Below are 22,171 nucleotides of genomic sequence, written 5' to 3'. Positions count from 1 at the left end.
GTAAAGAGTTTTTGAATCAGGACTCGAGTCTGGAAAGGAAACCCCAGGATAAGAGAAAGTTGATAAATCCATCACTGAAGCTCAAGCTTGAAACAAGAAGGAAGAGCATTGTAATCCAGGGAGTGACAATATTGAAGCCACACTGACTTAAGGTACCACTGATGCTTTCTCATATGCAGCCTGGCCAAAGTTAGCATGAGAATGGTGGAAGCCATAAACCCGAGAACCCTAAGAAAGTTACTGGCCATGACTGAATCCAGAGGAAAAAGGGACTGGAAAAAGACCAATCAGAGACAGGGTCTTGGGAGTAAGCAGAGATGCCAGTATGGTGATGGTGTGCATCCTTCAACCATGGAAAACATGACCCTGAAAAGGAGTCAAGACTGATTTTTGAAAGCTTATGGTGAAATCCCAGACTCTGCAGCAGGGAAATAGTAAACTAGAGATCCTGAAGCAAAGTCTCGGAGGATAAGGCCTGAACTAGCACATCATCCAGACAAGGAAAGATCTGAATCCCTCTCATCCTGAAAAAAACTAATGACAGGAGTGAGGTATTTGGTGAATACCTTGGGGCAGTAGAGACGCCAAAAAGCAAAGCAGAGAACTGAAAATGCAAGGAAGAAAAAGAGAAACACAAATCTTTCCTGAAAAGGGAATGGACAGGATATGAAAGTAGACATCCTTAAGCTCCAGAGAAACCAGAAAGGCCTGGTGACAAAGAAGAGGAGGAAATAAAGTTTGAAGAGAAAACATCTGCAAGGAGGGACCCTTGAGAAAGGTATCAAACTGAGAAAGGTCCAGAATTTGTCTTCAGGTGCTGTCCTTCCTGGGAACCAGAAACATTCTGGATTAAAAATCCTTCCCTTCCTGGGCAGGTGGCACAGTCTAAATAGTGCCCTGGGTCAAGAGAGAATGAAGCACCTATGAAAAGACAGGAAGCTGTTCTCAAGGAGGTTCAGGGATCCCCAAAAAGGAAGGAATAGATTTCCAAGCCATGAAATACCTCTGGCAGACAATGGACAGAACCCACATGTTTGCTGTGATCATTAACCAATTTGGAAGGGACAGAGAAAAAAAGGGACAAAAGAACGTGGCCGAGGAAAAGGGAAGCAAATTGTCAAATGGAACCTGGCTAGTCCTGAAAAAGAGGTTTCTGAAAAATAGGTGTCTGCATGGATTTAGCAGGAGGTAAACGTCTAGAAACCTTTTTATCCTTGGGTAGAGGGTGAGACTGACTGCAAACTAAAGCAGATTTGGAAGGATAACTCCTCTGAAACCTTGGAATAGGAGAAACAAAAATATGTTTCAACTCTTGCAAGGCTTTGCCCTTATCCTGGAGAGATTTAAAAAGGTCAGCAGCAGTACCAAAAAGAATTTTATTACCCAAAGGAGAATCCAATAATTTGGCCTTAATGTAATTAGGTACAGTCTGAAGACAAAGCCAAGTGTAACACCTCATAACAGAACCAAACGCAGCAGCCCTGGAAGAGACAATAGCTGCATTATAACTACACTTAATAGAAAGTGGCAGGCAACTTGAGAAGTAGAACCCAACAAGGAAAGGGCCAAAGCCTTCCCTCAGAATCAGGAAGGTCAGAAATCACTTAAGAAAGGAGGGCTAAAACATGCCTGGTCATACGAGTCTGGTAATTAACAGCCCTAAAAGATACGGTGGCAACAGTATAGACCTTTTTGCCCAGCCTCACCATGGCCCTACTATCCTTGTCTGAAGGAAGCTGTTTGGTACAAGGCAACAGTATGGAAGACTTATCAGAGGAGTCAGAGGAGACAAACAGCACAGAAGGTCAGCAGAAGGGCATTTAAACAGAAATTTACTATCAGGCACCTTGTAAAATCCGTCAGGCTTCTTAAGAGCTGGAGGATGAGAATCAGGGGCTATAAAAGCTGCCCAAGAGGGCAGCCAGAACTAGAGGAATAGCAGGAAGCTTAGGAGACTCCATCTGGAGGAGCTCATAATACCTCTTCTGGATATCAGAAACCTGAAAACAATTCCATTTAAAAAATTCCAACATACAGGAAATAGTGTCCCAACAGCAGAGTTCCTCTAAAAGAGGAATCTGGACTAATTGAATTATCTTCCTCTGAATTAAAGGGGGAATGGATCTAAGAAGAGTATGTTAGTGACTCTTCCTTCGACTCCGAATCCTCAGTTAAAGGGAGGGGCAGGCACAGAGACTTCTTGAGGAGGCTTTAAAGCCATTAATGTGTTAAATAACCTGAGTAAAATCCTGTCATTCTGGTTGGTGATCCTTAACTGCAGGGGAAATACACTTGGTTTTCTTTGGGACGTCCACATGAAAAACCCTGGGAGGTCAAGACCCTTGTCAACACTCTATAAGCATAGCAGGGATCTCCCCCTCAATAAGATCTGAGATATCCCCCTTGGTCCCACAGATGTAATCAGCAGAGGATCCCCTTCAACGTTTGGAGCAGATGTTTGGAAAGCCTCTGAGGACATGCAAGAAGTCGGATCCATGCTGGCCTCCGATGGGGTCACGACAGAGGAATCTGAGGCAATGACCAGAAGGTCCTCTAGGTTTCACTAGCCCTAAGGGAGATGTCCAGAAAACGCTGGACAGCAGCCATATCAGACCTGAGTTTTTCCTGCCTTTTTCTTGGCCAACACCTGACCCTCAGGACTGGAAGACTCTGCCATAGCACCTTGAACCAACAGTTTAAAATGCTAATTTTCAAGATAAAAAGACACAGAGGAGAGGTGACTTAATAGGGTCTTGAAGACAAACGCTTGGCAGATAGAGCACTGCTTATGGTCATGAGAAGTACCCAGACAGAAGAGACACTGGTCATGACTATATTTTTGGAGATTTTGCCTCCCACATTGACATTTTCCCTTTCTGGATGACATGAAACCAATACCCCTAAAAAATAAAAGCGAAATATAAGGAAAAACTCCAACATGGCACTTATCTGAAAATGTCTCTGTGACCAACACAGAACTTCTGAAGTATGTGCATCTATACGTCACCTTTATGACCCACCCCTTGCATGGGGAGCACACATGTGACATACGGCGTCTATAGATACTAAAGGCTTTGATATACTGGCTGGATGTTGAGCTATCCTTGGCAGGAGATCCCTTAAATTCGGAATACTGCAACAGTGATATGGAAGGACACAGACCAATACCTAGATATCACATAATGCTTAATTCCTCCACCCCACCAAAACTATCTAGTGAAGTCATACAGCTGCTGCACAAAGATTGTCTAATGTAACATTATGGAAAAGGTTTCCGAGACAGTGAATGCCCTAGCATAATATGCCCTTGGAGCAGAGGACAAAGACTTGTATATTTTTCATAAACCTTGATGCAATCACGGGCCATTTACCCAAGGGTCTCTTTGGTTCTTTATTTACTATTTTTTATAAGAAAAGGAAATGAAGAACTGAAAATCTTTTCTAACAAGCTTAGCTGTATCGAAGTGAAATTTAAGTTACTTATGCACATCTATACAATGTAAAAAGGTATTCACTGCTGAAAGACTAGTTAAGGAAAAAAATAGTAAACGGATAAAGCAGTTGAGATGACTTCTACTTGGCTGTAAAAGCATGACTAGTGGAAGCCAAAGATTAATTCCCTGCTCCTTCTCCCAGAACTAACAAGAGTGGCTTACCATTACCAAGGGCACTCCAACAGCAGCAGAGGATGTGTCCAGTCCACAATAGTAGTAGTAGGAACTATGCCAGTAGGAGCCAAAGAAGATGAATGGTTTGAAGAACCAGAAATGGCCAAAGCAAAGTTTCCTATCTGTGGCAGCAGCATTTAAACAGCCTGCTGTAGTGGCAAAGGCATTTTATTAATTTTCTTGTTTTGGGACAGGTAGAAGAAGAAAGAACCAAGGAACCAACAGGTTGTTCCAAGGAAAAGCCAAATAAGATGCCTTTTTAACGGGGGAAGCCTGTAAGCAGTAGTTGGTAAAACAAGTAAGCAGTAAACAAGTCTTTCTATCAAAAACACAAAAACACTTTAAATACTTTCCCCAGCCTCAAAAGTAAAATAACTTTTACTAAGGAAAAAGTAGTTTGAAGTTAGTTGTAACTACTTTTTTCCCCACAAAGTAAAAAGTTAATGTTCCTGTTTAAAAGTCACAATAGTCAATAAAACCAAATTTTCCTAGCTTAATATTTATACTTTCACAGAAAACATTGAATGTCCTAAAAATAAAATGTGGAAGTCCCCTAACACCCGAAAGGGAACTTATCTGCCCAGCAACAGAAACCATTAGTTTATCATTGAAAGACTGCAAGAGGAGCGCTCTTTGTTGACAGGAATGATATGAAAACCACGCTGCTCAAACCACTCTTTCTTCAGCTCAACTTGAGCTGAATAGTGGTTTGAGTGCATGGAAAGTAGTCTTGAAACTTTGAAGCTTTGTAAGCTAGCCAGTTGTTATACCCTGTGCAGGATATAACCAATAACGCTAAGGCTATTGCAGTAGTGATCACTATAATGAACATCCACTACTGCCTGGTCCAATAAAGGAGTTACCAATATCATCCCTGGAGTGTCCTCCTGAATTTTTAAAAGAACCCTGGTTAGTATAGGAAAGGGTGGTAAAACACATAGGAACATCCTCGACCATGGAAATGAAAAGGCATCTGTTTTCCAAACCTTTGTGCAAGGAGTCAGAGTAGAATTTCTTTAACTGTCTGCTGTGAATGAAGGCAAACATCTACCTGAGGTGATCCTCACAGTTTGATAAATTCCTGGAAGATGCCCTGGGTGTACTTTCCATCTGTGATGGTCTGTCCTGGTCCTGCACAACATGTTTGCGATAACACTCTGTCTGATAGAATGCAAGTAGCCTGGAGGGTCAGATTGTGGTGATTAGTTAAGTTCCAAGGTTACCAATGTTACCCACTTTACAGACTTATGATGGCAGCCAAGGAACTAGCAGCTCCATAGAAAGTAAATAACTTGGAAGGTCAGAATGTGTTGAGTTGCTAGTTCCCAAAGGTGGTAGCCAAGTTGCTAGCAACTCAATCTGACATCACCCCCACCAGGCTACTTAAATTCTGCTCTGACAGAATAAAGTAAATCTGGAGAATCATACTGCATTGAGTTGCTAGATCCCAGGCTACCATCGCTAGTCTGCAAAGAGGGGTGGGATTTGGTTCCTCCCCATTTGTTTATGTACCACATCTCTAGGGTGTTGTATGTGATTACCAATAGAGGGCCTGGAATCCAAAGATGATTTAGAGATTTGAGAGTATTTATTAGGTCCATCATTTCTTTGACATTTATGTACTTTAATCTTTCCTGTTTGTTTCACAGGCCCTGAACTTTCACTCATTTTTATAAAGCCCCCTCAAGCAAAAACTAAGGCATCTGTGGCTACACTAAGGGTACAGAAAAGAAAAAGGGAGACATGGGTTAATTGACAGCTGATTTACCCAGGCAAACACAACTGAAAATTCTGCATTACATTTAGTACAGTATCTCCTAGGGAGAATCTGGGGCAAAGTGTCCTCTTCTTCAGACTCAGGGGAGTGATTCTGAGGAAAGTAAGCCAGGGAATCCCCTCAGAATCTTCCTACTTCAAAGAGATATCTCTGTCTCTTCGAGAGAGGGAAAAAGAAGAAGGGATGGCATAGGCAAAGAAATGGGTAGGCTTAAGAGAGAGAAAACCTTTTAAACAGCCCTTGAAAACATTCATACCACTCCTTCTGAGGGACCATGACAGACAGAATAAATATGCTTAGTCTTCTGCATTTTCTTGAGAGAAGAGAACTTGCTCAAACAAAGGAGGTTCCAACCCATGACCAATCTCAATGAGGGAACCTGGTACTTCCTCTCTTAACAAGAATTTGAGGAATGGCATCAGGTACCTCTGAAATAATCAGCCTTGGTTCCCCCTTCACAGCAAATGCAGCTGTCTAATTGGTTGGGGTGAGAATGTGCTAACTGAAGTGCTTTGTCAGCCTTAGATGGGAGGGGGGGTTGCAACAAAGGGAGTAGCTGCATCCAGACTGTCTAAGGACTCAACAGGAAACAAAGTGGAGACATCCGGATCTGACTGGACAGCTGAGGCATCAGACTTTGTTCATAGGTTCATAGGTAGATACTAGACTATCTGCCCTAGGGCATTTACAAGCCTAGCCAGAGTGTATTTGGCTTCCGCCTCCCTATTAGATTAGCCTACTGTGCCTCTGTAAAGTAGGTCACAGAAGGTACCTTTTTAAGATTAGTTTACTGTGCCTCTGTCTAGCAGGGACACAGAAGAGATCCCAGGGGTGAATTTGCGATTTCCCAAACACGCGTCCAGATTTCACTTGAAGAGGGTCAGCGAGGGGCTATGTCTAACATGAATTGGGATTCTATTCCAGAGTGAGGGGAGCCTCTGGGAAATGAATCTGTCCCTCCAGCATGTCCAATTTATTTTTGTGCTGAGGTTTAGGTCCCTGGAGCGTGTAAGCTCTAAGGGACTTGGATTTTTTGAGGTGGAGCATGTCCATTAATTCTGGGTTTGACATGGCTTTGTACATCAGGCATAGATCGCCTCTGAGTAGGCGGTAAGCAACTGAGTAGAGCTGGAGTTTCTTTAGTCGAGCTGCATAGGACATCTGATTGTAGCCCATGATCCTCTTGGTGAGGTACTTTTGGGGTCTCTCCAGTTGCTGCAGGTGTCGGGTAAGGTACATCCCAAAAGGGGCATTGTATTCAATTATGGGCCTGATGAGTGATGAGTAGAGGGGCACAATGACCTCTCTTGATCTAGATGCGAACCCTTTCGTGATAAGGTGGGCTATATAGAAGGTCTTTCTAACCACTTTGGCAACGTGATTATCAAAGGAGAGATTACTATCTACGTTGGTCCCCAAATCTCTAATTACTTCTTCCGTACTTAATGGATTACCACCTATGTGGTAATTTGTGGGCACCTTGTTTTTCCCAAAGGGGATGACTATGCTTGTCTTCTTAAGCTTCTTTTTGGGCTGATGGAGAATGTCTGGTTGTGAAATTTCGGAATCTATTTTAACATGCATGAGCTCTTGAGTCTCAGATTCTCAAAATAAATCTTAAATGAAGACAACCCGATTCTGATGGTCTTGGGAACAAAGGACTGGATAATACAACAATTTCTATAAAGGATAACTGGCTCTTAGGCAAAACAGACATTTAGCATGGTTGTTTTATAAGGTGCTTGTCTCCTACAATCACAGTTTCCCTTCTTGGATGATAACAAAGGTTTAAATCTAGTCAAAAAAGGAGAAGATGTTTCCTAAATGGGGATATTTATCTATTCTAGGCAAATGGAAATGGCAAGGACCACAGTCTGACAGACCAGCAGAGAAATACAGGTTCAGTGTTTGAGCAGAAAGTTTTGTGGTTCTTTGCACCTTTATGTCCTTTTGTACTACATAGCCTTGGTATGCACTTTGGCATATATTGGACATACAAAGTGAGAGGAAGATGGGATATCCCACATATTGGTAATACTGTTTCACAGTGATCACAGGAAAGACATTTTAAAATACAACCCTCAGAATTTTAACATATACTTCAGTGGCACCACCCAAGTAAGCAGGGGTATAAGCTCACAAAAGGTTATCATCCATAACTAAGTACCAGACATGCTTAACATTGTTGTGACAGAAACCTGTCCCTTTCAGAAGCACAAATAGTCAGCAAAGATTCTCTGGCTTCACCCCAAAGGATGGAGCATTCCTACAGGCACTTTACTAAATGGAGTCTGAATTTCTCCAAAGAGTTCTACAGACAAGGGTTTGTCTCTGAGGAGGTGGACCTAAAAGTGTTAAGATGTAGCCTGACTGTGACCACATCTAGAGCCAAAGGCCACCTGCAATAGCTCTTCAAGTCATGATGAACCTGGAGAATTCTGCCACACCTCTTCCCCAAATGAAAACAGACAACCTGGACAGCAGTTAGGACTGCAGATGCTGGGCTGATTTACACATCCTCCAGGAAAACTTGGCTGTCACAACTGTAGGAGGCAAAACTGTCTGATGCTTGGAAGACCTTCAAAGCCAGCAAAAGGGCGCCTTCATTCTTGGCGCTGGATGCAGGACAATGAAGAGGCTAAGCTGGTGGCAGCAGTCCCTCCATTACCATTAGAAACTACTTTTTTCTTTGGGAGATGCGTCACCAAATCTTTGGATACCTGTCCAAAAGTGACCCTGTACACAGCAGTTAAACACGGTGAAAGCATTCCATGAAACTGTAACAAAAGATAAGCATGCACACTTAAAATGTGACTTCTTCAAGAACCTTAATACAAATCAGATGTTATCAAGTTCTGATACTATTATACTGCTACAGCTTTCATCATCGATATTCAACTTAAAAGGCACTTATTGTAGGTAGAATATTCAGGTTAAAAGTAATGCATCGAAGATTTTCCAGATATTTTTAATGGTTACAGGTTCAATTATCAGGTTAAAACCTGTTGCCTGCTATCTATAATAAGCCAAAATTAACAAAGAAATAGTGAAGTTACACCACCAGGCTATAACATCCTAAGGCTTGAGCGGACCAACAGAAAAGGAGGTGGGGTAGCTGTTCTGTACAAATCCATGCTTGAAGTGTCCAATAATGCCCTGCAAACGTCCCTGTTTGTTAATGCTGAAATTCTTATCACTAAGCACCACATTAATAAGAACAAATGTATAAATCTCATCTGTGTGCATATTCCCCCAGGCAATAACATAAATACCCTTGAAGATATCCTACATTGGTTATCCAGCAATTACCCCCAAGAAACCACTGTACTTGGGAACTTCAACATAGACTGGAACATGTGTTCCTCAGAACCCCCCACTCACCACATAAATCTTTATGGATTTTCACAGGTCATATCCTCCCCCACTAGGATCAGTAAAACCAACAATAAAGCAAGTATTCTAGATTGGATTCTTGTTAACACCCATCCCCTCAAATACAAGAGTGGAACCCTGCCTGATGATGTAAGTGAGCACCTCCTCACCTATTTAATCAGGCAAGAAGCTGATATACACAACCAGTCCATTTTTAAAACAACAAGGAACAATATGAATTTCAACTGCACAAATTTTCAAAATGAACTCAAATCTTGCAGTTGGGTCAGTTCTGAAACAATTATCACTTGAAGAAGCAGTAAATTACTTTAATACCAAATTCCTATCCATCCTTGACACCCATGCACCAGCACAGACTATTAGAACCAAAACAAAAGTTGCTCCTTGGCTCTCAAAAAAAAACAGACATAAAATGCTAATTAGAAATATGGCTTGAGCCACTTCGAGGACCACAAAAAAAACCCATAGATCAACTTAGATGCAGACAGCTAAGAAATGAAACAAAAAAAATCCACCATATTAGACAAGAAAAACTATTACTGTCATCTACAAGAAAAACACCAAAACAAGCCACAAAAGTTTTGGGTAGGTATAAACAAACTCGTTAGTCCAGGACAGTTCTCCACTCCTACCCCTTTGGATTCTAACCAAACCCCCCAGCAGAAATTGCCAATACCTTTAACAGCTTCTTTACAACAACCATCCAGAACCTAGCTAACCAATTATCCCCTAGATGCCCATATTCTCCGGCCACTACACCCTGCTCCCAACTCCCCTTTAACTTCAAGCCAGTTTGCACATCTTTGGTCCAAAGATTACTTAAAAACTAGAGCCTACCTCTCTGCAGAATATCTACAAAAATCTGCAGATGCCACAGCATACCCCATTACTATCCTGATCAAAAGAACTATAACTGTAGCATCCATTCCCTCCGTCTGGAAGATATCCCATGTTATCCCACTCCATAAAGGGGGCAGCTCTACTGAACTTTCAAACTACAGACTCATAGCTATTCTGTCACCCTTGGCTAAAAGTATGGAAAAATGCATCCACAATCAACCCCTGAACTATTTTATTCATAATAATCTTCTAGGCAACACCCAACACGGCTTTAGACCATTCCATAGTACAACCTCAGCCCTCCTCTCCTTCTCTAACGTCATTAACCAACACGAAACAATAATAAACGTTCCTCTGCTATCTTTCAAAAGCCTTTGATATGGTAAACCACCAAATACTCAAACACTTTGAAATCCATCTCCCTAGAGGACCAGGCCATCCAATGGTTTCAATCATATCTCAGTTGTAGACAACAGGCTATCATATGACAGAGCAAACTATCCACCCTTTTACCCATCACCCTTGGAGTACCCTAAGGCTCCATACTAGGTCCACTATTTTCCATTTTCATCAATGATTTCTATAAGGTTATCCCAAATGCAACACGCATTCAATATGCGGATGACTCCACTTTAGTATACTCCGACACTTCACCTACAGAGTTGCAGATTCTATCCCAAAATACAAACTGCTGCTTTTCTCCCCCACTCATAGGTCTGCCCCTATAACCTTTACATTAAAATTCAACAATGGCAGCATTATTTCCCTAGATTCCTCAACCAAACTGTTAGAAGTTATAATAGATAATAACCTTAAGTTTGATCTGCATATCAATAAAACTATTAAAACAGTTAATAAAAAACTTGTCTCACTATATAGGATCAAGCCCTTCCTAACGTCATTAGCCAGAAATGTAATTGCTCGTACTCTCCACCCTCCTCTATGCTTTCCCTCTATTTACAAACCTCAGCAAAACTGACCTTAATAAATTTTCTAGCAGCTACAGTCACATTGCTAGATTTGCTACCGATGCAGCCTACAGAACTCATCACTGTCATAACCTAAATCTACTAGGATGGCTTGAACTGCCTATCCTACTTCAGATTAACCAACTAATAGTTGCACACATGATCCTGTACCAACCAGATAATACACCTGTACTTAAAAACCTCATCACCCTCTACAGTAACCTTAGTGCACTTCATTCATCTGAAAGACTACTAGTTCAAACTCTCAAATCCAACCACACAGACGGTAAATCTCTATTTGCTAACTCTGTTGGCAAAACTTGTAATTCTCTTCCTGCTAATCTTGCATCTGAACTCTCTCTACCTCAATTCAAGAAAAGTCTGATTCAGTACTTTAAAAAACGATGACTATGTCCTTGTCCTAATGCAGACTAACTCTAACCATCACTCGTATGCACATGGAGGACTTCTGCCTACACTTTATTGTTTCTTAACTTATAAATCCTATGATCTCCTTGGATCTACTACCAGGTTAGCCTACTAGGCATTCAATACCCTATCATTCTTAAAAACACTGTCTAGAATCTTCCATCTAAGTAAAAATGTAATAATTTGTGCATCTGTTTTTGTGTTTGTTTACATCTGTGTAAAAATAATTTTATTTGTGTTTGATTTTGGGTTTTAAACTGTAAAAATGTAACAGTTTGTTAAATGTCTTTTTGGAGCTTTTCTCCCCAGGCCGCCACTGAAAATGGACATATATCCAGTCTGACTATCCCGGTAAACAAATGTAAAATAAATAAATAAAATACATCAGTCATCTTACCATCACTGTGGTGAAGATCCAAATCTATGTACAACACTCGCTCATATTTCTGCCTCAGTCGCAATATGCCCAAAACTGCATCATTTACATAACAAAAGCCAGAAGCTTCATCTCTGAAACAAGTGAAAACAAAGAGCAAATTAAAGTCTGATAATAATGAGGTCTGTGCAACAATCCTCAGCTCCAAGAACAGCAAAGCAACAGAGTAACAAACAAGTTATGGCCTTGAACTAGACAGCCATGTGGCAAATATATTATTGGGTGACATTAAAATGTAGAAGAATGCTAAAGGAGAAACTTATAGGTTTTCTATGGTATGTACATCTCAAGGAATGGAAGGCCCTTTATTAAAAACACTGACAGTGACAGTTCAAAATTGATAATTATAAGCAGCAATGTCACAAACTATAATATAAAGAGCATCTTAAAGTTAAAAAATTTACAAATTTTCAGACAGTGCATTAAAGTGTTTTACTGTCATTAATTTCATTAACTCATTATGCATTTTTTAAATGACAGTAAATTTACATTGATTTTAATTTTTAAAAACTGCATTTCCTGTTTCAAAATGAGTGACATCATAGAAATGTTATTGTGGAATTCACTGATTGGTTAAAAAGAAGTTATGTACTTACCATAACGTTCCATGTTTGTTGTCCATCTCATCTTCCTTCTTGCTGGTTGGGTTTGGAGCTGATCCTTGGCTCCGACTCGGCCGATATACAATAGCTTGAGAGCTTTTACTGGCTCGAGGCTACCCCTTATCCCAACATGCCTAGCGGTAGCTACCCAGATTTCATTTGTAATAGCCCACACTAGACATATGTAGTAAGAAAAACAAATTTTTACTAAGCTCTTACACCAAGGTAGGAAGGAATGAAAAAAGGACAAAGTATGGTTAACCAACCTGGTATGTCAGTGGGAAACTCAACCAGTGTAACCAATAAAGAACTCCTCTCGAACCTCCAGGAAGGGGGAAGTGGAGGGGGGAGACGCAAGAAGGAAGGCAGGATGAAGGACAACAAACATGGAACATTATGGTAGGTACATAACTTTATGTTATGTTGTCCCATCTCGCCTTCGTTCTTGTTGGTTGGGAGTGCATCCCCAGCACCTGGTTCTCGGGTGGCTCACTGGAACAAACTCTTCAGGACCGTGGAACCAAAGAATGCCCTATTCTGGGAGACCACATCCACTTTGTAATGAGAGATAAAGGTATGAGGATTTGCCCATGTTGCTACTGCACAGGTTGAATTTAAAGGCAATTTAGCTTGGAAGGCAACAAAGGTGGCTAAGGTCCTGGTTGAATGTCCTCTGGGTCTTCCTGGAAACGTCTTTTTACGCAAACCATATGAATAACTGACTGTGTCTGACAGCCATTTTGATACTGTCACTTTAGAAACTGGATAACCTTGCTTATTGTCAGCAAAGGACATGAACAATTGGTCTGATTTTGAGGTCTTTGGTCCTGTATAAATAAAAACTTAACTGTTTATGAACATCCAGTTGGTGTAATCTATACTCTGCCTTGTTGCCATGATTGGGGAAGAACACAGGAAACTCAATGGAATGATTTAAGTTATACTCAGAACAAACCTTTGGCAAGAAAGAAGGATTGGTCCTTAGAGAGAGACTATCTTTGTGAAAAACGAGATATGGCGGGCGAATAGAAAAAGCATGTAATTCAGAAACCCATCTAGCTGAGGTTATAGCAACCAAAAAGAGGGTTTTCCAAGATAGAAACTTCAAGGGGCAAGATGCTGCTGGTTCAAAAGGGGGCAGAAGGGACAAACCAAAAACCACGCAAGGTAGACAGAGTGCACGGATTGTACCAATTAAATCTGTACTATGAAGAAGTAATCCAGCACAAAGAAAAGGTAAAAATAAATAAAGGCTTTATTGTGGCAACTCCATGTAGAATAGCAAGCAAACCAGTTTTGGCTGAAGATTCAAGCCTTCCTCAGTGCAACAAAATATTCCATTAGAGCACATCCTAGTGTCTGCTTTTATATCAATATATTTAAAGAGATACACCTGAAATGGATGAATTATTGTTAAACAGAACTACCAGGTCAAAATCTAACTTAATTCATTAAGGCCAGGTCTAAATAAAGCCCCTAGCCTAATAATCCAAGAGGATTTCTTATTATTTAATATGTCATGCCAACCTGCTTTGGAAGTTCTGTGCATTTGAACTTTGTCTATTATGGTGAAATTAAATTTAGCAGTTGTGTGTGTGGTGGTCTGCTTATAAAGGGCGTTGGAAATCCTTTTATTTCTGATCTCACTTAAATGTTCGCTTATGCGGTGTCTGAAGGGTCTTAACATCTGTCCAACATAAAAAGATGAACAAGTACAAGTAGCTAAATAGATTATCCAGTCACTACTGCAATTACCAAAAACTCTAATCTGATACACTTTAGAAGTATTGCAGCTAGTAAATTCTTTGGTTTTGAAAATGTGTGTACATGCGCTACAGTGACTACAAGGGACACAACCAACTAGTGCATCACCAAATAATGTTTTCTGCATAGGTACAGGTGGATTGTAACATTTATAATGAGTGAAATATGAGTTAATGGTTCTGCCTCTGCAGTAAGAAAATAAACATCTGTCTTGAAGTACCCCATTCAAGTGTTCATGTGCAAGTAGAATGTCCCAATGATCATTAATAATATCTCTGAATCCTGGAGTGTTACTACCAAATGTTGTCACTAGTCTAACTGGTTGTGATTCCTTTGTCATATGTTGACTAGTTCTGTTTTGGTATGCCAAAAGTTGGGATCTCTCAGTTTGGTTTACCTGGGTTACAGCTTGGGAAATGTGATCTTTACTATAGCCTCTAGTTATCAGCCTATTTGTTAAATCTTGTTGACACTCTTGGTGAGTTTGTTCAGAAGAGCATATACGTTTGATACGTAAATATTGGGACTTGGGGATGTTGTTGATAATGTGGCGGGGATGATGACTGGAAGCATGAAGTAAAGTGTTGTATTTTTGGAAATTTTCTATGTACCCGAGTTTCCAATGTATGATCTTCTTGTCAAGTAACAACTACATCCAAAAAAATGATTTGTTGATATTCAATGTTTAGTGTAAACCGAATATCCCATCTATCAATAACAGATGGGATATTCAGTTTACACTAAACATTGAAAATCTTCAAAAGGGGGCAGAACCATTGAAGCTAAAACCAAGTTTAGGTCCCCGGGGGGGGTCTCTTACCGGGAGCCGTAAAAGAGTTGTACCTCATAAGAATGCTCTGCACAACCTATGGGACAAAGTTTGAACCCAAGTCTCCTACATGAAAATTGGAGATGGCAGCCAGTCGGACCCTAACAGTAGCTGCAGCTGCCGCTTTTTCTAAGGTTTCAGCCAGAAAGTCAAGAATCTTGTGAACAGGAGCCATAAAAGGATCAATGTTATTAATTCTGGCCCAGTAAGAGAATCTCTTCCATTTGCTAGTGTAAATCCTCCTAGTAGTGGGCTTGTGGGAGGACACAAGTATGTGTTGTACAGCAGGGGAAATGTTTGGGAACCTGGCTAAGACTGGCAGTGGAGTAACCAAGCAGTCAGCTTGAGCATTTGAAGGGATGGGTGAAGCCCGCCAGAGTGATGCGTCAGGAGGTCCGGAACTGGGTCAAGTATCCACGGCTCCAGTTGAAGGTGATGGCGAAGAAACGGAAACCATATCCGACGAGGCCAGTAAGGAGCAATGAGGATGAGTTTGCAACCCAACGACTTTGCTTTCTGAAGTACCTTTGGAATGAGAGGGAAGGGTGGAAAAGAATATAGTAGACCCGGAGGCATCCCTGGGCGACTGCCCCAGAGGGGTAACTAGGGCAAAGTAGCCGCTGCATTGATTGTTTAGGGGAGTGGCAAAAAGATCGCAGCATGGCTGGCCCCATTTTGGAAAATCAAGTGCTTCAGGGACCACTCGTGAGGCATAAGGAAAGCCCTGCTGAGCCTGTCCGCTATCACATTGGATATTCCGGGAATGTGCGCTACAATCAGAAAAAGTTGGGAAGACATGGCCCATTGCAATACTCGAAGTGCCACCCTACACAAGGGGTATGATCTGGTTCCGCCTTGCTTGTTGATGTACCATACCAGTGACATATTGTCTATCTGGATTGCAATGGTCACTGTAGGTAGAGAGTCTTGAAGTGCTTGCAACATCAGAAGCACCGCTCTCATCTCTAGAACACTGATGTGCAAATGGTACTCATGAGGTTGCCACATTTCCTGGACAGTCTGTCCCAGATAATGCCCCCCCACCCTATCTGGGAAGCATCCGTGGTCACTGTGGCTACCGGATAAGGGTCTACAAAAGGTCTGCCCAGAGTCACCTTGGGGGAGACCAGCCACCATAGTAGGTCCTTTTTGCAAGATTCCATGATCAAGATCATGTGCGACACTGGCAATTCCTGGAAAGACCACTGAGAGAAAAGAAGCCACTGTAGAATCTGCATGTTGAAGCATGCTAAAGGAACTACCGTAATAGCTGCAGCCATTAAGCCCAGTACTTGTAAGACTTGCCTTGCCCGAACTCTCATCTTGTTTATGAGAAAGGAAACTTGTTGACGAATGGTTGACACCCTGTCTAGAGGCAGTTTTGCTATCATGCATCTTGTATCCAAGTCTGCCCCTATAAAGGTAATAGACTGACAAGGCAACAAGGCGGACTTTTCGTAGTTTACTGTGATACCTAACTGAGAACAAGTTTGGATTGTGTAGTCCCATGCCTTTATTAGGTGATGTGCTTGGTAGTAGCAGTGAGGAGCCAGTCATCTAGATATGGAAACACCTGGAATCCTAGACACCTCAGGTGAGCCGTGACCACTGCCATACACTTGGTGAACACCCTGGGGGCTGTAGTGAGACCAAAGGGCAGAGCCCTGAACTTATAATGAGTGGGTCCCAGCTGGAAGCGTAGGAATCTCCTGGATTGCCTGTCCATTTTTATATGGTAGTACGCATCCTGGCCATCTATGCAGCACATCCAATAGTCCTGACCCAAGAAGGGAAGAATGGACTGCAGTGTCACCATCCGGAACTTTGTCTTTTTTTACTGATTAGTTTAGCTTGCTGAGATCCAAGATTGGTCTCCAGTCCCCTGTCTTCTTTGGAACTAAAAAGAACCTTGAGTAAGTTCCAGATCTGATTTGGTCTGCGGGGACTTCCTGGATGGCTCTTTTTTCTAGCAATCTTTGAACCTCTAGGATTGCATGATCCCGAAGAATGGGTGGAACATCTAGGATAGAACGTTTGTCTTTTGAGGGGGACTGAGAAAAGGGAATTTTGTAGCCCCTGGATATTATCAACAGTACCCATGTTTCTCTCGTGATAGATTGCCAGGCTGCTGGGTACAGTGAGTCTGCCTCCAGAGGTGGGCAGCCGGGCCTCCCTTCAGGAGTGCTGGAAGGGCCTAGCAGAGAAAGTATCTCTGTCACCCTGCTGTTGCGGACCCCATCTGCAGCGAGGGCGGCATCTTCCATTGTTGTTTCCCCCCTCTACCCCTGGGGGAAAAAATCACCATATGTGTCAGGAGAAGATCCCTGGGATTTTCAGAACCACATTTTCCCACTCTTTGACACTTAGGATAAACTCTACATGGAGTGGAAAAATGGACCCCTATGGCAGAGAGAGTCTTGCCATCCTGTTCACACCTGGTGAGAGTCTCTTCAACCTGAGGCCCAAACAAGGATAAGTCATCAAAGGGGGTGTTGGTAAATGAAGACTTAAAGGGTTCCGCAAACTGACAAAGGCACATCCAGGAGTGTCTACGTAAAGCTACTCCGGTACCTGCTGCCCTACTCGCTCCATCTGCCGCATAAGAAATGAACCTCAAGGAGGAGTTTACATGGAGGTCAAGATCGCAAGCTGGGAAGCTGCCCTGTTCGCAACTCCCTCAGCTGTAGGATCTTGTAGGATATCTCCTAGCTCCTTCAGGAGACTGCTCTGAAGTTGTGTGAAATGTGAAAAGTAATTCAGCGATCTGAGAGTAAAAGTCGCTGAAGAAAAAATATGTTTCCCATACCTGTCCATCATACTAGACTCTTTGTTCGGCGGATGGACAGATGAAGTTTCTGCAAGTTCCTTCTTGGTGGCTGCTGCCACCACCATGGCATCAACAGGGACTCCCTTGGACAGGAAAGACTTATTTTCAGGAGCTGTAATGAATTTGTTAGGTCTCCTCAGAACAGGTTCCATGGTCTCTGGAGCGCTCCACACCTTTCGACTCACTACAGACAAAAGTGGGTCGAAAGGCGGAGACACCCAAGAGGTGGAGGGTTGGGAACCAAATGCATCCAGGTATATGGACTCATCCTCAGAAGGGGCTAGGGACTTCCAGCCATCCCTCTGTCTGAGGATTTCCAAGATGTCTGAAAAAAGAGACATCCTCAGAGGGGGACTGTGGGGACCCTTCCGACTCATCCAAGTCCATATCTTAAGTGATAGACTCAGGGGAGTCTAGATGCTTCCTCTTACATTTCTTCTTCCAAGGGACCTCCTCCAAATGTCCGGGGGAGGTTTCGGAAGACGTGGGGTCACCCAGTGGGGTATCCTGGGGCACAGGTTCCCTACGCTTGGGCAGGAGGAGGGACAAAGACCAGCAAAGGCACCGAGGGAGAAGGAGCTGATGGAGCCGAGGGTGGAGCAGTCTCAGGAGACAGCACGCTCCTTATCACCTCGAAGGCACCACGGTCCCTAGTTGAAGGAGCCTCCGGCTCCAAAGAGCCCAGAGATCTCCTTCGAACTGTGAGTGAAGGCTCCGAGGCCAATGTAGGAGCCAAGCTCACCTGCATCAAAGCTCCGAGAGGGAGAGCGGGGTTGGACAAGTGTCCGATGCCACTACCCCCCCCCCCCCCCAGAGCTGGAGAGAGAGAGCTTCAGCACCCAGACCTCTCAATGGACTGAGACACCGAGGAGATCGGAGCGGTAGTCGGAACTGATAAGGGAGAAGAAACTGGAGCCAATGGGTCCACCACCACGACCTCCATGCACTCCGGCTCCAAGCCCAAGAGAGTCAGAGGAGGAATCAATGGAGAACCTGGGAGGGTTGAAGGAGCCAAATCCTTATGGGCTGGACTCGAGAGTAATTTAGCAAGTGCCTGCGGATTGAGGAGCCTGCTGACCACTCTCTCCACATTGTGATCCGAAACTCTGGAGGACCGAGAGGAGTGTAAAGAGGACCGGTGACTCCCCGCTCCAGGTTGCAGCAGAGGAGATTGTGGAGCGGAGGGTATCGGCTCCAAAGAGGGAGACCTTGATATCTCTTATGGATCCAGACAAGCTCCAAGGACACAGATGGAGCCACCAGAGACTTAGCTTTGTCTGAGCCAATGCCTGGGGGCCGACAGAGCCAAAGGCTTATCAGTAAATTTTGTCTATTCCAAGCTCGGAATCGACGGCTTGGAGTGTTTCTCGGACACTTTGGCTGGCTGAGGCTACTGACACGAGGCAACTTGAGGGTTCTTCTGGAGGCCACATAAAATAAGCTTATTTTTTCTTTACTGCAGGACTCTGGAACGGAAAGCAAGACAGATCGAGCAAGAGTCCTGCAGGTGAACAGCCCCTAAACAATAAACGCAACTCACGTGCCTGTCCATAAGGGACATTTTCTGGCAACACGAGTTGCATTTTTTAAACCCAGAGGGTTTAGACTCTTTAGACATAACGAACACTAGTCAGGGAAAAGGTTTCCACAGAGAAAAACGATCACTCACAGCCTACAACAAACAAAAGTAAACAGGCTGACAACCACAAAGGAAAAAAACTTTAAAATTATCTTTTTTTTTTTTTTTTTTTTTGGAAAGAAAGGAAGGAAGGGGGAGAACCTCTAATTTAAATGGTAGTCCCAGAGAAAGGGTGAAGAAAGGGAAGAACCCTCTAACTTAAACGGGCTCTAAGGGGAAAGCAGGCCTGAAAGAAAAAACGACGGCCAAAAACACCACAAAGAGCAGAGAAAGGGGTCGTTACTCTAACGAAGAAAGATACACACTCTAACAAGTCAATATAACCAGTAAATTTACCCAAAAATTAGCAAGTAACTAGAAAAACAAAGTACTTAGCCTGAGCCAGTAAGGAGCAATCTCGACGCTGCAAGACACAAACAAGATATGGGTAGCTGCTGCTAGGCATGTTGGGATAAGGGGTAGCCTCAAGCCAGTAAAAGCTCTTGAGCTATTGTATATCGGCCGAGTGGGAGCAGCGGATCGGCTCTGAACCCAACCAGCAGGAATGAAAGTGAGATGGGACAACATAACATTTATTGTTCAAACAGGGATTTTTAAATGTATTGGAGTGTCTTTTATGTTATTTCTGATAAAGCTCCTTGGTGTTAAACAGAAGAAAAGCACTACATTTTCGTGTTTTTTTTGCACTGCCTTCCATTTTCTCCTCCTGAGTTTCGTTCGTAGCTGTCAGAAAGGTGGGGGGGGGGGGCGTTGAGTTTCATTTGAGTTAATTTTGTTTTTGAAGATTAGTTTGCAAAGAATTAAGAACAGGCAACAGTTCCAAGATGGATACAAGTCACTGTCACTTTTCCTTGCAATCATAGCCTTTTCCAGCATTTTTTTTGTCATTACATACCCTGTCATCCATTCTAGCATTTGCCATATTATCAATGCTTTTCAATTAAACAGTGCTTACTCTGCAAAGTGTCAAGTTTACAATATGATAAACAATTAAAATTACACAACATTCTCTAAGTACTTTATTAGATAACCAGGTCACCAGTAGGCACTAATGCCTATTTTACGGAAGCAAGGCAGGAATACTGACTTGTCAAAGGACAGGTCCACCAAGAAACTAATAAAACATCGACATTTAATTCTATCTTGTTCTTCATTCTAAACGGTATTATTTTTATCATTTGTTATGCATCTGTCACACTGATGTGTTTTTCTATTGCCCCCCCACACCCACACACACAGTGAACCATGCATCATCATAATATGATGGAAATCTAGACACAATCATTTTAAGACACAATAATTTCAAGAGCTTAATCTCTGCATTTACTGAAAGTAATTTGCAGATATTAGGGCACTTAACCTTCGCATCATGGCATGTGGTGCATAAACATCTGAAGAGAACATTCCCCAATCAGGTGAACTTTACAACCTCAGTGATATCAGCACAGAAAAAACATGAGTTCCATCTACACACTTCAATGGGTGCACCATATCACATGCAATAAAGTGCCCAATTAAAGTCTATGGATGCACCACACTTGACTGTGTCACGATTGGATAAGTTAAACTTTTTTGGACCACGGTTTAAAAAAAAGCTGTAAAGCTTTTTATTAAAAAAAAGATCCAAAATGTAAGGAAAGTCATGTGGAAAATTCATTGTAACACTTGACTAATCACATTACATGATATAAACAAAAATGTCACCAAATCACTTTTAAAATGGCAGTAATGTATGATTCACTAGCTGTAGACACATTCGTTTGTTCATTCTCTAGTAGCAGATTGATCCTGTTTGGGGATTTAGGGCAGCTGAAGCCTATCTAGACAAGCATATGAAATAAGATGATAATTCACCAGACACAAACACAGGCATTCTTTTTCACTGCTTTGGTGTGATTTATTTTAAGTGTAAGCTGTAAAATGCATATCAAATTACATTTTGATCTTTTAGGCAAAGTAGCTGGGCACTGCTGAGATGTGAAGTTGCAAGAAAAAAATCTTGGTACAGCAAGAGTTATTCTGCATCCCCCATAATGGCTCCAAAGACAGTACCATAATTTAGAAGTTGTACTATTTTAGATTACAACAGTCAGCGTACTACGAACTACTAGCTAATATAGGAGAGTAGTATTGTTGAATGAGGTACTCCCCACAACCACACCTTCAAAAGACAGATTCTTATAACATTATTAAAACAAATGGATTTTCTACTTACTAAAAATTATCATTGTCCTGGCTTTTTTTTTTCAAGCAATTGATGGTCCTCCTAGACAAGGATAATGCCATCATCCGTGTACCTCATAGTGCTTAACATGTGCCCCAAAATAAAAGCAGCTCTATCCATATTTTTTTGGTTGTTTTTCAAACAAAAAGCAACAAGTCTGTAACCTATAATAGCAATGGGTACTTGTGTATTATAGCAAACAGATTTTGCGATAAGGCATACGTTTTTAAGTTAAATGTCAAAAATTTAGTGTATTAGGGAAGGGTGAACTGTTAAAAAGTGTGCTGGGATATTGGTGGTGCTTTTTGAAATTAATAAGATGTACAATTTTTGGATTTGTGGGTCGTGTGCTGTAAAGACATCGAGTGTTGGATTCACTGACAGGAGTGGTTGCTTTTGTATGTGTATTTGGCCAGAAAGCACTTTGGGAGTTATCGTGCGATGTTAGGCGCTTTTCGGACATGTATTCTTCAGCTGTACTTTCGTATTGCTAAAATTAAAAATGGAACAAAGTCGTAAGGTTATTCTTGGATTACCTGAATGTTTTCTTTGAAAAGAAGAAAATGCAGACATGCTTAGTTATTCAGGAAAAAGTATTTAATGGTTAAACAGTTGACAGTGAATGGAAGACATGAATGTAATGTAGTAAATTCGCAGTACTGTTTTACTTCTATTTGCAATGAAATGTATACTGTATTTTTTAATGACATTGATTGCGATAGGTGTTACGGGTTTACAGAGATGTAGTGTCAAGCTGATAAGATGTGGATTCATT

General features: G+C 42.0%; 1 protein-coding gene across 1 annotated transcript in view; it reads right to left on the bottom strand.

Moving 5' to 3' along the window:
• The window catches only part of HDAC8 (histone deacetylase 8), a gene marked incomplete in the record, with an annotated part of 1,681,410 nt that overhangs the window by 946,149 nt on the left and 713,090 nt on the right, over nt 1–22,171 (bottom strand). The window contains 1 exon segment of the mRNA XM_044057032.1: nt 11,473–11,585. Coding sequence (XP_043912967.1) covers nt 11,473–11,585 — 113 coding nt within the window.

This window comes from Protopterus annectens, chromosome 15.part0, assembly GCF_019279795.1.
Source record: "Protopterus annectens isolate FY-2018-M chromosome 15.part0, PAN1.0, whole genome shotgun sequence".
Lineage (NCBI taxonomy): Eukaryota > Metazoa > Chordata > Ceratodontiformes > Protopteridae > Protopterus > Protopterus annectens.
The sequence above is the reverse complement of the archived record's forward strand: the minus strand, read 5'-3'. Positions and strand labels throughout refer to the sequence as shown.